At 34.1% G+C, this 13818-nt stretch overlaps 1 protein-coding gene across 1 annotated transcript; it reads right to left on the minus strand.

The window, feature by feature from the left end:
- Positions 1–10963: 10963 nt before the first annotated feature.
- Positions 10964–12447, minus strand: LOC143914305 (uncharacterized). The gene is made up of 2 exons (XM_077434480.1): positions 12211–12447; positions 10964–11493 (listed from the first exon to the last, which is right to left on the minus strand). The coding sequence occupies exons 1-2, from the start codon at positions 12357–12359 to the stop codon at positions 11070–11072; spliced, it is 573 nt and encodes a 190-aa protein (XP_077290606.1). The 5' UTR covers positions 12360–12447; the 3' UTR covers positions 10964–11069.
- Between the last annotated feature and the right edge of the window lie 1371 nt (positions 12448–13818).

Here is a 13818-nt window from a genome sequence, read left to right on the forward strand (position 1 = left end):
GTTAACATCAAGATGAGGAATGCTTAAGTTAAACCATATACAGTCCACTCTCTCTTCTTTAAAGTAAACTTATCTTGTAATGCTTATTCACAGCTTCAAAGGAGATTTCAAAAATTTTAATGTAAATAGAAATAACATTCACCAGAGGTATACCTATAAGTTGAAATATTACTGAACCAATAAATTGATTTTATCCTCACACTGGATGAGGCAAAGGTTTCATTATTCACCCTCTATTTAATTATTTTAAGAGCTATGATTTATTGTAAACGACTCGTCAGTAATGCTGTAACTCTGTAGAATAACTGTATTGTTCAACAGTTTTCCTATGTGGGACTATGTTCCGACTTTTATAATGACGTGTGGCAAACAGTCTTATTAACTGATTGTCGATTGGCATTATTGACGAGTTGGAAGTAGTGTGGACCCAAGCGGAAGAACGCTACGGTCGAGTAGTCAGCGAAAAGACGGCGTACGGAGAAGTTGTGTTCTCGTACGTTCCGCTGAACCACCACGTGCAGATTTTACATTTCAATAAACTACATCAAACCATTATCGAAGTCTTTTCCACCTGTTGTCACAAAAATCTGCCTGTGTATAATTTGTAATAATTATACACGGTAATCTGAAATCTATAGATATCTCTATAGACATCTCTATAATTTCGTATTTATTATATTGTTGCGTAGGGGTGGGTGGAGGATCCAAGTAACAGTCGTTTCACAGCATTTATTGATGATTCAGGAGATACACGTATTGCCAGTGTTCAGTCCAGAATGACATGATATCGCCTACGTACCGCCTTATAAAGGGTAGATCTCCCAGGACGCCTAATCTGTTTACCTGTTGTATAGTCACGTATTCGGATATGTATTTCCACGACATTGGGTCTCCCCGTACCGATTCTGAGAAAAGCCTAATAACGGTCATTGTTTAGCCTAAATGTACTTAGAGTCCAGATATAATCCTTGAAAGTAAGTGCATGCACTTAGTTAACCCGATAACAGATATCCGTTCATCTAAGTACAATTCGCTCAATCCACGGCGTACGTAACAATATGTATAAAAATTGTACTAAAAAAAAATCTAAAAATAATCCATAGATGTCTCTTTGATTATTATTTCTGATTAATTGTTATATGCTATATATTCTGATTGTATATGTATTACTGTATTTCTGATTGTTTATATATTCTTTATTTCGTTAACGTACACCTGTCGCATTGGAGCAAATCTGTAATGACGAGTGTATGTATATTGATTTGTAACAATAAAAAATAAAAAATAAAATAAAATATAAACATTCTCAAAAATATAAAATCAACTCTCACCCAAGAGTCCTCATCGAGTTTCAAAATTTTTCATCCTGACGGACCGCAACCAATCAGAAGAAGCAAATAATACTCCACGACCAGATAATGAAACGCATACAAATATCTATGTATTATGTGATGTAATATGTAGTATGAAATCACAAAGGACGACAGTTCTGCCCCAACATATTCAGGAAATAGAATGGAAATTTTCCAACTTACTACAATTCCTCCACAATCATTACACATCTTCTAATAATTAAATCATAAGGTACTTGACGAGACTGGTTACATCAAAATCTCAAAAAAAAAAAACAAATTTAACCATTTTAGATTTTTAAATGCTTTTTATTATTACTAAATGATGTTCGCAATACATCTTAAATATATATTTTAATAGCCACCGATCTACTGTTCATTTTTTATTTTACAATTTTAATTTAATTTTGTTAGTAATCATAGTATTATATTATTCCAATGTTAATGTACAGCATAATAGGAAAAAGAGCTCAAACACCTATGTATTTACAATTCTTATAAATGCTCATAATACATATTAATTAAAGACTCTAAAGTCAACGATCTAAAGTAGATTGTGTTTAGGTAATTTAATATGAATTTAACAATTTAAATCACACTATAACTATAACAACATGGATAAACAATAAAGTCTTATAGATCAGAGTCTCTCCATATCCGTTTTCATTTAATGGACAATTAGAAGATTACAAGTGTTGTATAATCATTGACAGTTTGATCCTTGGTAATATAGATAGCAAACCCTGATGATGGTTAGCACTTGACGAGAATTGTTACATCAAATCTCAAAACAAAACACAATGACAATTTAAATCACATTATAACTATAAAATGGATAAACAATAAAATCTTATAGATCAGAGTCTCTTCATGATGATTTTTCCAAACGCCGCATTAGTTATCGAACGAATTACCAAATAATTGGAATATTCGATTAAGAGCTTTACATAGATCACACATACACGATTGGAGGGATACATAGCACTGTTCGACACGAAAAATGGTTCAGAGACGAGATATGACTTTTCTTATATGTTGATAAACTTATATATATACTTATATATATATATAAGTTTATTTATTATTTATTTATTCTTGTATATACGAGATATACTTTTCTTATATGCCCAGTAAACACGAATCTGGTAATAAAAAATGTTGATTGGCTCGAGATTCAGAGATATGTGTTTTATGAATCGCGCGATTTTTCTATATCTTGGTGTTGTTCGGTCGATGTCTCAAAATCTGTCAATTTCCTGTTCCAAATGAATATTGGAATCTATAGTCGGGTATTTTATCTTCCATTTGTAGTACTTTTCAGCTTTCAAATCTCTCTTAGTAGTCATCCAGTTCAAATCAAAGTCAAAAGTACGTATTTTGACTTGGGATTTAACTTGGTATTTGGTATTTTCACTTGGGAAAATACCAAATTTGGTATTTGGTACAAACACTTGGGAAAATAAACGAATTTTTGTTATTAATCCACAAGAATAGTCGAAATATGATTTTTCTAAGTAAAATTTTATTTAATGCTCATATAAAGATAATTTAATATATTATCCCTATTAATTCAATTCAGATTCGTGTAAATACAAGTAAACACTAGTACGAGATTTTTACTCGCAATTTTACCGATTTAAAGTTCAGCACACTTCCAATTAACCCTTTTAAACGAAAACAACAAATAGTGTGGTCAGGTCATCGTCGGTGGTTTTTTTCTAATCTGTGTTGGTGGGGGTGTTACTGATCTTGTCTGTGGGGTTGCTATTTGTATTTGTGGTGGGAGAGGTTTTGTTGGTTGCGGTTGGGGGGGAGGTATTGCTGATTTTGGTGGTATTTTCGACTGGTTTCGGTGGTGGGGCGTTTAATTTCTGGCGTTATCTCGTTTGTGTACGTCTCCGTTCTGTTGAAGAGAAAGAAGATTAAAATTTATTTTAATGCATTTTTCCAATTATTTAAAAAATATTTTTTTTTTACATTTACACTGATGTGAAGACTGGCGTTTCGTGGATTCCGTACGCGTTCGCCCACTTCCTCTTTGTGTGCACCAAGCCAACTTCGTGCGTGTTTGGTTGCGGTTGACTCGACGTTTTCATCAGAACGTTGGTTCCGTGACTCGATCCTTGCAACACGATGTGTGTTTCTGACGATCAGACCGTTCAATACGCTGTCTTCCAACGTGTTGTCGTTGTTCAACAGCGGTACGATTCCCAGTCTGTAGCTGTGTGCCATCGAACAAGGCGGATTTCCGAACAGTCCTCCGAACATGTTGTCTCGTTGTGAACGTGGCGTTTGCGTACTTCCGGTCGTGCTTCCTCTTTCCGCCCTCTGCGATGCGACATCTTTCAATTCGCCCGTTCCTTGGTTTATTTCGACTGTTCCAGCTGCTCCCTGTGATCTGACCGAAACATTCTGCGTCCACCAAGCCGTGCTGGCGCTGTGAAACGTCCCGACTACCGGTTCGTACTCGATCGAGTCCAGTACTCCGATGGAGTTTGTCGCGTTGAAAAATTTCCCCGTTTGCATCAGCAGTCCCGGTATGTAGAAGTTGTAAATTTGTACACCACTCTGTTGTCTATCGGTTTCGACTGTGACGTAGCTCCGTACAAATCGGGTTAGATCGTCATCATGTTTGCCTTAACCGGCAGTCTTGGAGCGTTTTGCCGTATAATTTTTCAGCGGTGAGATTCGATCCCATTATCACCGGTCCAATGTTCTCCATATTCTTCCATATTCTGACCGTTATCGTACACTCGTCGCATTGGAGCGATCTGTAATGACGAGTGTATATTGATTGTAACAATAAAATAAAAATAAAATATTCCGATCGTCGTCTGCGGGTTTGCGTTTGTGAAACTCACCGCGTTCTGTGCCGTGACGAACGGCGTTCTGTTGCCTAGATTCACTATCTTCACCGACACCTTTGTCACTTTTGCCGTGTGTGTGATCGTCTTCATGTCGTTGAATTCCTTCTCCGTCATGTAAAAGTGCAAGTACTGCCACGGCAGTGAATGCACGTACGTTTTAATGCTCGTTTTCCCGTATGCATTATGTGCAGCGATGCAGTTTTACTGTACTCCATTTTGGTCGGTTTTATGTTCAAGTTGAATTTTTTCGCGAAAGAATACGACTGCACGTTCGTACTGTTGGCGATCCCCACGTCGATCAAACTTCCCGATCCTCCTCCAGGCAGAGAAGTGTTATGCTGCGTACGGACCAAACCAACGACGATTTTGGTCCAACAATTTAACCAGCAGGATAAAACCAGTAGCGTACAAAATATCGAAATAAAAATTTAATTTAAAAATTGAAATTAAATATCAAAATTAAAAATATTATTATTATATTTAAATTAAATTCAAATATCAAAATAAAATTATAATCAATATATTAAAATTAAAATAAAATATTGAAAGTTAAAACAGAACATGCCCAATTTAAATAAATTTTCGAGATTGACTTAAAATTAGATCATCAACAATCACATACAGGTAATCCTCGACTTTTGTTTGTCGAAGATCGAAAAAAAAATCAAAGAATTATTATTTTTACTTCCCCGTAATGCGCAGTTACTGAGAATATATCATGTGTTAGTATGGGTGACCGAGTGATGGTTTCAACCCGAGACGTTGTCGGTTTATCAAAGGAAATTTTTTTGTCTTCAATTGTTTCTCTCGTCGAAATAAATCAATTAATTAAATCATTTCAGAGGTAAATTTTATCGGATAATGTCTTCAATTGTTTCTCTCGTCGAAATAAATCAAATAATTAAATCCATCTCAGAGGTAAAATTTATCGGATAATGTGTGATTATTAATTTTATTTCGACGAAAGAAAAAAAAAACCCTTTGACAAATCACCGACATTTTTTTTGTTAAATATTTCATCGACGGCGAAACACATTGGTGTATCGTGACGACTTATAAGAAACAATAACAAGGTTGTTTTCGCTCGTAATTATAATATTTCTCTGGTTGTAATGCATAATATAAGCATTTTCTATCAAAATGTACGAGGCCTTAAATCTAAACTGAATGAATTAGGTTCTAACTCGGCTATTCAATGTGCTGACATCCTGGTACTAACGGAAACCGGGCTTGACGACTCTGTGCATGATTCTTTTTAATTTACATTAATGACATCTCAAAAATAATTAAGTATTCAGACTATCTTTTATTCGCCGATGACCTTAAGCTTTTTATGACAGTTAAGTCTCATAGTGACGCAGCCCTTCTCCAATTGGACTTAGATGCGCTGTCAAGTTGGTCTGTCGATAATAAATTATTTTTTAGCATTCAAAAATGCTGTGTTCTCAATGTGACAAGATCTTCAAATCGCTTGATTTATCCATATCGCCTAAGTGGTGTTGAATTAAAGTTTGTAGATGAATATTGTGATTTGGGGGTCTTGTTCTCGAATAATTTTCAATTTAAACGACATATAGACAATATTTGTTTGCGTGCAACAAAAATGCTGGGATTCTTACTAAGAGTTTGCTAACCTTTCCAGAGTACGTTGGTGCTTAAAATTCTTTATGAATCTTTAGTACGTAGTATTCTAGAATTTTCTTCTATTATATGGAATCCTACCCATATACATTCACTCATTCATTGAAGATTGAGAGAATCCAAAAACGGTTTCTCAGATATCTTTATTTGAAACAGTGTGGTTATTATCCTTGGCTATATCCTAGTGCATTCCTATTAGGGGCGTTAGGTTTCAACTCATTGGAGTCTCGTCGGAATATGTTACTGGGAAGACACTTTTTTAAGCTGTTGAATGGGATAATACACAATCCTCAGGTTCTAAAGGAATTTAGGTTTAATGCACCTTGTAAATTCAGGGACTTGAGAAATCGTGATTTGTTTGTTCCTCCTGTGGCTCGCACAAATATGTTGTCAACGGCTCCTATATCTAGAGCGATATATCTGCTTAACAGGATTTCTGGTGAAATTGACCTCTTCAATATAAAATATACTAATCTGGTTGAGTGGTTGTTGAGGAATGCCAGTGGTTGATTTAAATATTAATGATTGTTATTACTTTATCTATGTTTTTTTCTTTTTTTTATGATTTTAATGATGTTGTGTTAATATTGTTATTATTATAAGTTATTATTACTGTTATCATGTTATTATTACTGAATGACCGGCCACAGCGACGCGTTGGAGATCTCTGTAATGTCACTGTGGCTAATATGTTAAATAAATAAATAAAAAATAAAAAAAATATCGTCGTAATTCAAAACATTGTTGTAATTCAAAACATCAACGATGATCTAATTTTAGCTCAATCTCGCTCGTTAGCTTAATTTTGATATTTAATTTCAATTTTTTTATTTAATTTTTATTTCGATATTTTGTACGCTACTGGTTTTAAAAGTTGGCCCAAAATCGTCGTTGGTTAAATATTTCCGAAGGGGGAAACACAGTAGTTATCGTGACGACTTAAAAGAAACAATAACAAGGTTTTTTTCGCTCGTAATTATAATATTTCTCTGGTTGTAATGCGCATCGTCGTAATTCAAAACATTATTGTAATTCAAAACATCAACGATGATCTAATGTTAGCTCAATCTCGCTCGTTAGCTTAATTTTGATATTTAATTTCAATTTTTTTATTTAATTTTTATTTCGATATTTTGTACGCTACTGGTTTTAAAAGTTGGCCCAAAATCGTCGTTGGTTTGGTGCGTACGGACCATTATACAATCGAAGTGCCTTTTTGAACAAATATCCTGTGTCAAGCGCGTTCACAGACTATAATTAGTAATAGTTGTCTCTGTCACGCTCGTAAGCGTGTCCGCGCGCGAGAAAGAGTCAGAACATCGTGTCTACGCGCCAGCTTTTAATTAACAGACCTTTTTTCACGAACGGAATTAGGGTCATCACAAATTCACTACAGAAATTAAAGTCCTTTTTATTTATAGTTTATTTATTTTTTAATAATAGAATATACATGTTTAGAGATTTATTTACAATTAAATATTGATACAAATAATAAAAAATTTAAATTAGAAACCACTAAAAATAATTTGCTTATTAAAGCGTTGACGGTTACTTTTACTTAAAAAAACTTTTACTTTAAAAGCGTTCGCTTTTACTTTTTATAGTAAACATTTTGCTTTCAAAATGTAATCGTGTGAAAAAATATTTCTCGATTATTGCTTTAATTAGTAATAAACAATGACTTTCTGTATTTCCGTCAAAATGTGGAGCAAATCTAATAATGGTGGAGGTATCTAATAGTTGATATAAAGTTTTGCTTACAAAAAAATTTAGATCGTATTTTGGCAATAAGGTGTTATTACCACTTGCTGTTAAGACACATTTAAATAATTCTTCACAAGTTCAGCAAATATCAATTACTTCTTGAGTGGGGTAAACTAACCCTCCTTTATCTTTTAAAATAATTAAATTGTGATACGAAAGTAGATTTTCAGAAACTAGCGCATCACAACAATAATTACAATAGATTTTTTGTGATATTTTTTTCACGGCAAACCCGGCGATATAGGCTATAGTGTTTTTTAATTATTTTTACATTTCTCTGGTGCCACCCCTGAAATTGTATGCAGTCGGTGGCGGTCGCAAGACACAAGATGCAACTTGTCAAATTACGATGTCAATTGAATAATGTTACTTAAATGATTAACTTACCTATGAAAATGTATTCCATGTTGTTTGTTGTGTGTATTTGAATGCATTGTGCAACTTTTAATGATGCACTTCCCCATCTTGCCAGTAATATGAACAATGTTTATCAGAGATACGACCAGCCCCATACACGGAACACGACTGCGGCGAAAAAAAATTAAGTGTGGCTACAGCCACTCTTCAACTGTCGACACTTCTGATGCCTAAGGGCACTTCTATTGTAAAACACTTCTCTGCCTCCAGGTCCTTCGTGCGTCACTTCCATGTCTGTCGTGTCTTTGCTCGGATATATCACCCCGACGTAATTTTCCACCAGCGTCGTACAGTCCCTCCGGTTGGTAATTGTTCACTTCCCGTAAAAATTCCGAGTCGCTTTCCTTTATCCGCTTGTCGACTTCCTTGACGTTATTTGTCTTTTTGTAGTATTGCGAGATGCGAGTGTGTGTATTTTCTTCATGCGCATTATTTAATTTAGCATGTGCATTATTTAATTTAGCACATGCATTATTTAATGTAGCATGTGCATTAATTAATTTACCATGTGCATTATTAATTTTGCTTGTGTACGCTGAAGATTCCGTGGACCAAAAAGATATCAAACGAAGCTGTCCTCGGTATGATGGGGAGAGGCAGGGAACTTGTTTATGTCATCAAGCGGAGAAAGATGGAGTACCTTGGACACATGATACGGAGTATTAGTTTTGTATATAATATTAAGATATATGAATTATTATTTTGAATTAAAATACCAATAATTTTATTTTACTACCGCCATCTATGTATACAACTAAAGACTACATAGACGTTACCCAGATTTCAAATTTGCAAACTTAAAACGCGTCTTAAACGATATTTTATCTCTATCGTAATGGCGGAGGATCCATTTACTTATATTGATGACCAAAATGAGCAATATTGCAAAGTATGAAAACGATCGGATAAGAGTAAAATTTTTTCCTGAATTGTAATCGTAAGTGAAACGTAAAGGAGGTTTGTAAAAATGTGCATTTGTTGTGTTGTGCAATATTTTATACCAGATTGTGAAGTAAAAGTTAAACTTTTACTCCTCTTATCAGTTGTTGGTGAAACTACAGAAATATTGACAAACTATTTAATGTCAGCTATCAAAGACCATTATTTAACAAAAAAAATTTTGAGGAGAGGCGTGATAATAAATGTATACCTCAAGAAGCAAAAATGCTTTCTAGAATATTAGAAAATAATGGAAGTATTAACTCAATATCATATAACATATGATCAGAAGAAAGAGGTAGAATGGTTGAATTGCCTTATTGCGCTGCAAAGTAAATTGTGAACTGAGTTATAATAAATTTTTCAACGCGATTAAAAATAACAAATAATTTTTAAAAAAAGTTCACTCTAGTGATAAATGTTAATTACTTTTTACTAACCAATCCATTACTTAGTTTTTTTTAAACACTAATGATACATACTTTTAGTTCTCTCTTTCTGTTTCGAGAAAATTCTCGAAATTGTCCCGGTTTGAGGAAAAAATATTATGGTAACTCTACTATTATGTGTTACTGCATTGTACATATAGTGTATGTGTACTTTGTTGTACATATTAGTGTTCCCAATCCCGGAAGGTTACTTCAGCACTGGAATAGCAGTGCTGGGAATTTTCTGGGATCACAGTGGTAGAAAAAAAAATCATATTTTCATACTTCAAAAATGTTCAATTGCATTTTGCAAACTCTCGCGATGTTTCACGCAAAAAATATTCCCATATTGGCGTTCTTGTTTTGAGAGTATGGCTACATTCTTCAAATTTTCGGTTCGCATCCATGTCTAGATTTCTGTAAGATTAAATAAAACACACCTACATATAATGTAATTAAATAAAGTTTTTGATTCATTGATTCCTTTTTTACAAATATTTTGTACCGTCTAGTAATTAATTAGTCAACGAAACAGTCCACCTAATATAAAAACTGCAATTATATGTACATTGACTTATGAATTAATTTTAATATAGTTTATAGTACCTACATATGTACTATATGTACATATGTATATCGAAGAACTGGACATATCAATATTATCATAAAATTTACTGATAATCTTCGTACAATTAACAGAAATAACAGTGTCGAAACAGTCAAAGCAAACAAATGGACTATGACAATCTATTACTTGTTCATCCCACCATTGCTCATTATGCAATATTGTTTTATGTTTTTTCCTTATTATTATAAAAATAATATTTTTAAAGAAATTTCTGCCAGCATCGTAATCCCGGTATTCAGACTAGTTTCAGCACCAGGATTCACGGTACCAGAAAACACCGGAATCCCGGGATTGGGAGTCTTGGTACATATATATGTATAATATATATGTACATACATACAAACAATAAGGTATAGTACCTACTTATGTATGTACATGTGTGTGGGGGTCTACCTCACGGGCCCAAAAGTGAAACGCCCGAAAACGCAAATATCGGTAGGCAAAGATCGAAAATCGAAAGATAAAAAAAGGTGCATGGTAAACGGTACTATGTACATTATCTCTCTTTTTGTCATACAGCTTTGTTTAATGTGCGCGCGCAGATACAGGAGGAAAAGCCAAATTAAGTGAGTATGTACGACGGGGGGGAGAGACCCTTTTTTTATCTTTCGACTTAAGATCTTTCGATATTTGCGTTTTCGGGCGTTTCACTTTCGGGCCCGTGAGGGAGACCAATGTGTGTGATATAACTTCTTGATGTCGATAACCCAAAAATGATTTTTGTACTCCGTTTTCTCTCTATGTATTTTATAAATGAAAATAAATAAATTACATATTGTGTTTACTTTTATGTTTTATAAACTAGTTTTATATACATTGTTTTTATGAATCTTTATCCAGTTTTATTCTCCCGATGGGCAGAGTCCAGTAATGCTCGGCTTAGCCAGGCAAAGCCAATTGATATTTTTTAAAAATAAAAGATCAGTATACATTTAAAATATTTATTTTATTAGTCAACCAGCCACTTACATCTATCATGTACCAAAAACAGAATTATTATCACAGTATTCCATTCAATATTTAATTATAAAATTCAGAGAGATATGAACTGCATAACCATAAAAATCGTATTCATTCTGTGTTGTGTTGATTTATCAATTTTAAATGAATTATACAATAGAGTTTTATTGACTTTCTGATTTTTAACTAGATGGAATACTGCATTCTCAACCTGTGCACACACTTGAAGTGCAAATCTTGCACCGTCGCGGGAATATTGAAGTATTTCCGAGAACCGCGGTTGGTATGGAGAACCCTGCGACGATCGAGGCATTCTACTTTCCAATAGCTGTTCCAATACTTCGTATTTATGTTTCAAGAGATTGGCCATTTTGTGCATTTTAGATTTGCCTTTATTGATGCATGGCATGATAGAGTTTATTTCATCTATTAAAAAATAGTCCAATTTGTCTTTTATGTTTTTAAAACCAATTAAAGGCGTATTTGTTATGTTTGCCCTGTGAAAGTAAAACAAAAAAAATTGTCATTTACAAACAATTATTGACTTATCAACAATAAAACGATGATCTTACGGATTAAACACAAATCTGTTGTATCGACACCAGAACGATTATTCCCGTAGTAATATTTACCATTAGAATTAACGAAATTTGGCATTGTCGTTGATACTTAAATACTTATATTTGTAGAGAAATATTTCAAAACATATCATTATGCTTAAATTGACGGTCAAAGCAGAAATAAATCAAGAGAATTGAACATAATATGACATATGGAAATTCAATTCCAAGACATATGAACTCACACGATAACTACGAGATGTATTTTTAAAATAAACAAGAAACAATGAAAATTTTTAAATTGCGCCTAATAATAAACACAAAAAATTTTGAAATAACATGCACTTTTAATATATTTCGATGTATAAATGAATTGTAATTGTACATATGTACTTTCAAGTATGAAATTAATTGCCTTTGTGTGGAATTGTTTTGTTACCATAAATTTGATACTTGTACAACCAACGATTGTACATTGTACTAACCTAAAAAATAGCGTGTAAAAACTAATGTGTCATTTTGTTGTTATAATATGCAATATTTAATTTTTGTTGGACTACTCGGTTTGAATATGAATTTAATATATATATATTATATATATATATATATATATATATAATATATAATATATGTGAATGCAGAAGAGTTGGTTACCTTTGAATTCTGTGTTTACGCTCCAGTAAATTATATATTTTGAGAGTATCGAGCTGACACTCTCGCAAGATTTTTATGTATGTTTTGTAAAGTATTTGTAAATAATTGAAATAGTCGGCAGTGACCTCGGGCACCCTTTCCAAGTCCATATTGAAGTTGAACTTCACCAACTGTCAAACGTCAACAGATGACGGCCACATTTTCGATGTTGCCACTACCAATAATATATTCTTCTTCTTCTTCTAATGCCGAATCCGTATTCAGACGTAGGCGACTACCATGGGCAGACATCGTTTATGGCCCGTGCGAATTCTTTCCTATCATGGGCAAGCCGAAATAGCTTTTCGAGACCGAGTCCCATCCATGACCTGATGTTCCGGAGCCAAGAGAGCTTCTTTCTCCCAAGCCACCGTTTGCCTTCTATTTTCCCTTTGTTTGATTGTTTGTAGAAGGCGATATTTGGGGCCGCGAATAGTGTGGCCAAAGTATTCCATCTTACGGCGCTTCACCGTGTCAAGAAGCTCTCTCTTTTTATGAAGAAGCTGGATCTTTAGCATCCTGCGGTAACACCACATTTCAAAGGAGTCTATACTGTTCATGGATGCCACTAACAGTGTCCACGTTTCGCATCCATACAGCAACACCGACCAAACATAGGAGTGCAGGACTCTTAAACACAATTTCATAGACAACCTTCGACAACATAAAACATTTTTCATTAAAACATTTCTTATCTCCATTTCGGAACTGACGTCCGTATTGATCATTGCTCCTAGGTATTTGTATTGCTCGACCTGTTCAATCATTTGTCCACGCACACTGAGGTTTGATGGATTCGTCTTTTCTTTACATATTACCATTGATTTTGTCTTGTTGATATTAATAGACAGACCCCATTTTTGACATGAATGATCAATTGCGATCAATAACGATTGTAGGTCTTCGGCACTCTCAGTCAATATTGCCGTATCATCAGCGAAATAATATATTACACTTTTATAATCTTTGCATGTGTCCATTGGCACCGTTAACACTGGCGGTATCACACCAGTATTTACTGGGTCCAGTAAATACCGCAGATCGTACGCATGAGTGCATTAACACTAGCGGTATATACCTCGCCTTAGCACCTTGGTTTACGGCCAGTACCTGGGGGGCTGCCATATGTATTATATGTATAAATTCGCTAACCAGTTCAATAAAAACAAATTAAACTTAAAATTAACAAAGTTCAGCTTAACAAAAATGAGGTTATGGACACAAACGTATACAAACTTCAATTGACACCAACAAAAACCTAAATTATTTTTATGTACAAAGTATCTGTTTTAAGGTCTGTTCATACCTATTCAGCACGACCCGTATCCTGCAGGTATTGCGCATGCGCGAATGAAGTATGAATACGTCCATATAATGTACCAAAGAATACTATCCGCACTTGCATGACACCTGCAGGATACGGGTCGTGCTGGATAGGTATGAACAGACCTTTAAGAGTTCAAATAAATTAATACAACTTTGTAATAATTATAATCGATCTGTAATTGCTCCGTAAGCTGTTTATTTTATTTTTTATATCTTCTTTCGTCGCGTTCGGCTTGATTTTCT

This window comes from Arctopsyche grandis, chromosome 7 (genome assembly GCF_051622035.1).
Source record: "Arctopsyche grandis isolate Sample6627 chromosome 7, ASM5162203v2, whole genome shotgun sequence".
In the NCBI taxonomy this organism is placed as follows: Eukaryota; Metazoa; Arthropoda; class Insecta; order Trichoptera; family Hydropsychidae; genus Arctopsyche; species Arctopsyche grandis.

Excerpts from the sequence above, each read along its gene's own strand:
- LOC143914305 (XM_077434480.1), bottom strand. The coding sequence starts at position 12,359 with ATGGACTTGGAAAGGGTGCCCGAGGTCACTGCCGACTATTTCAATTAT. Across the intron at positions 11,494-12,210 it reads CGTAAACACAGAATTCAAAG|GGCAAACATAACAAATACGC; the intron begins GTAACCAACTCT and ends TTACTTTCACAG.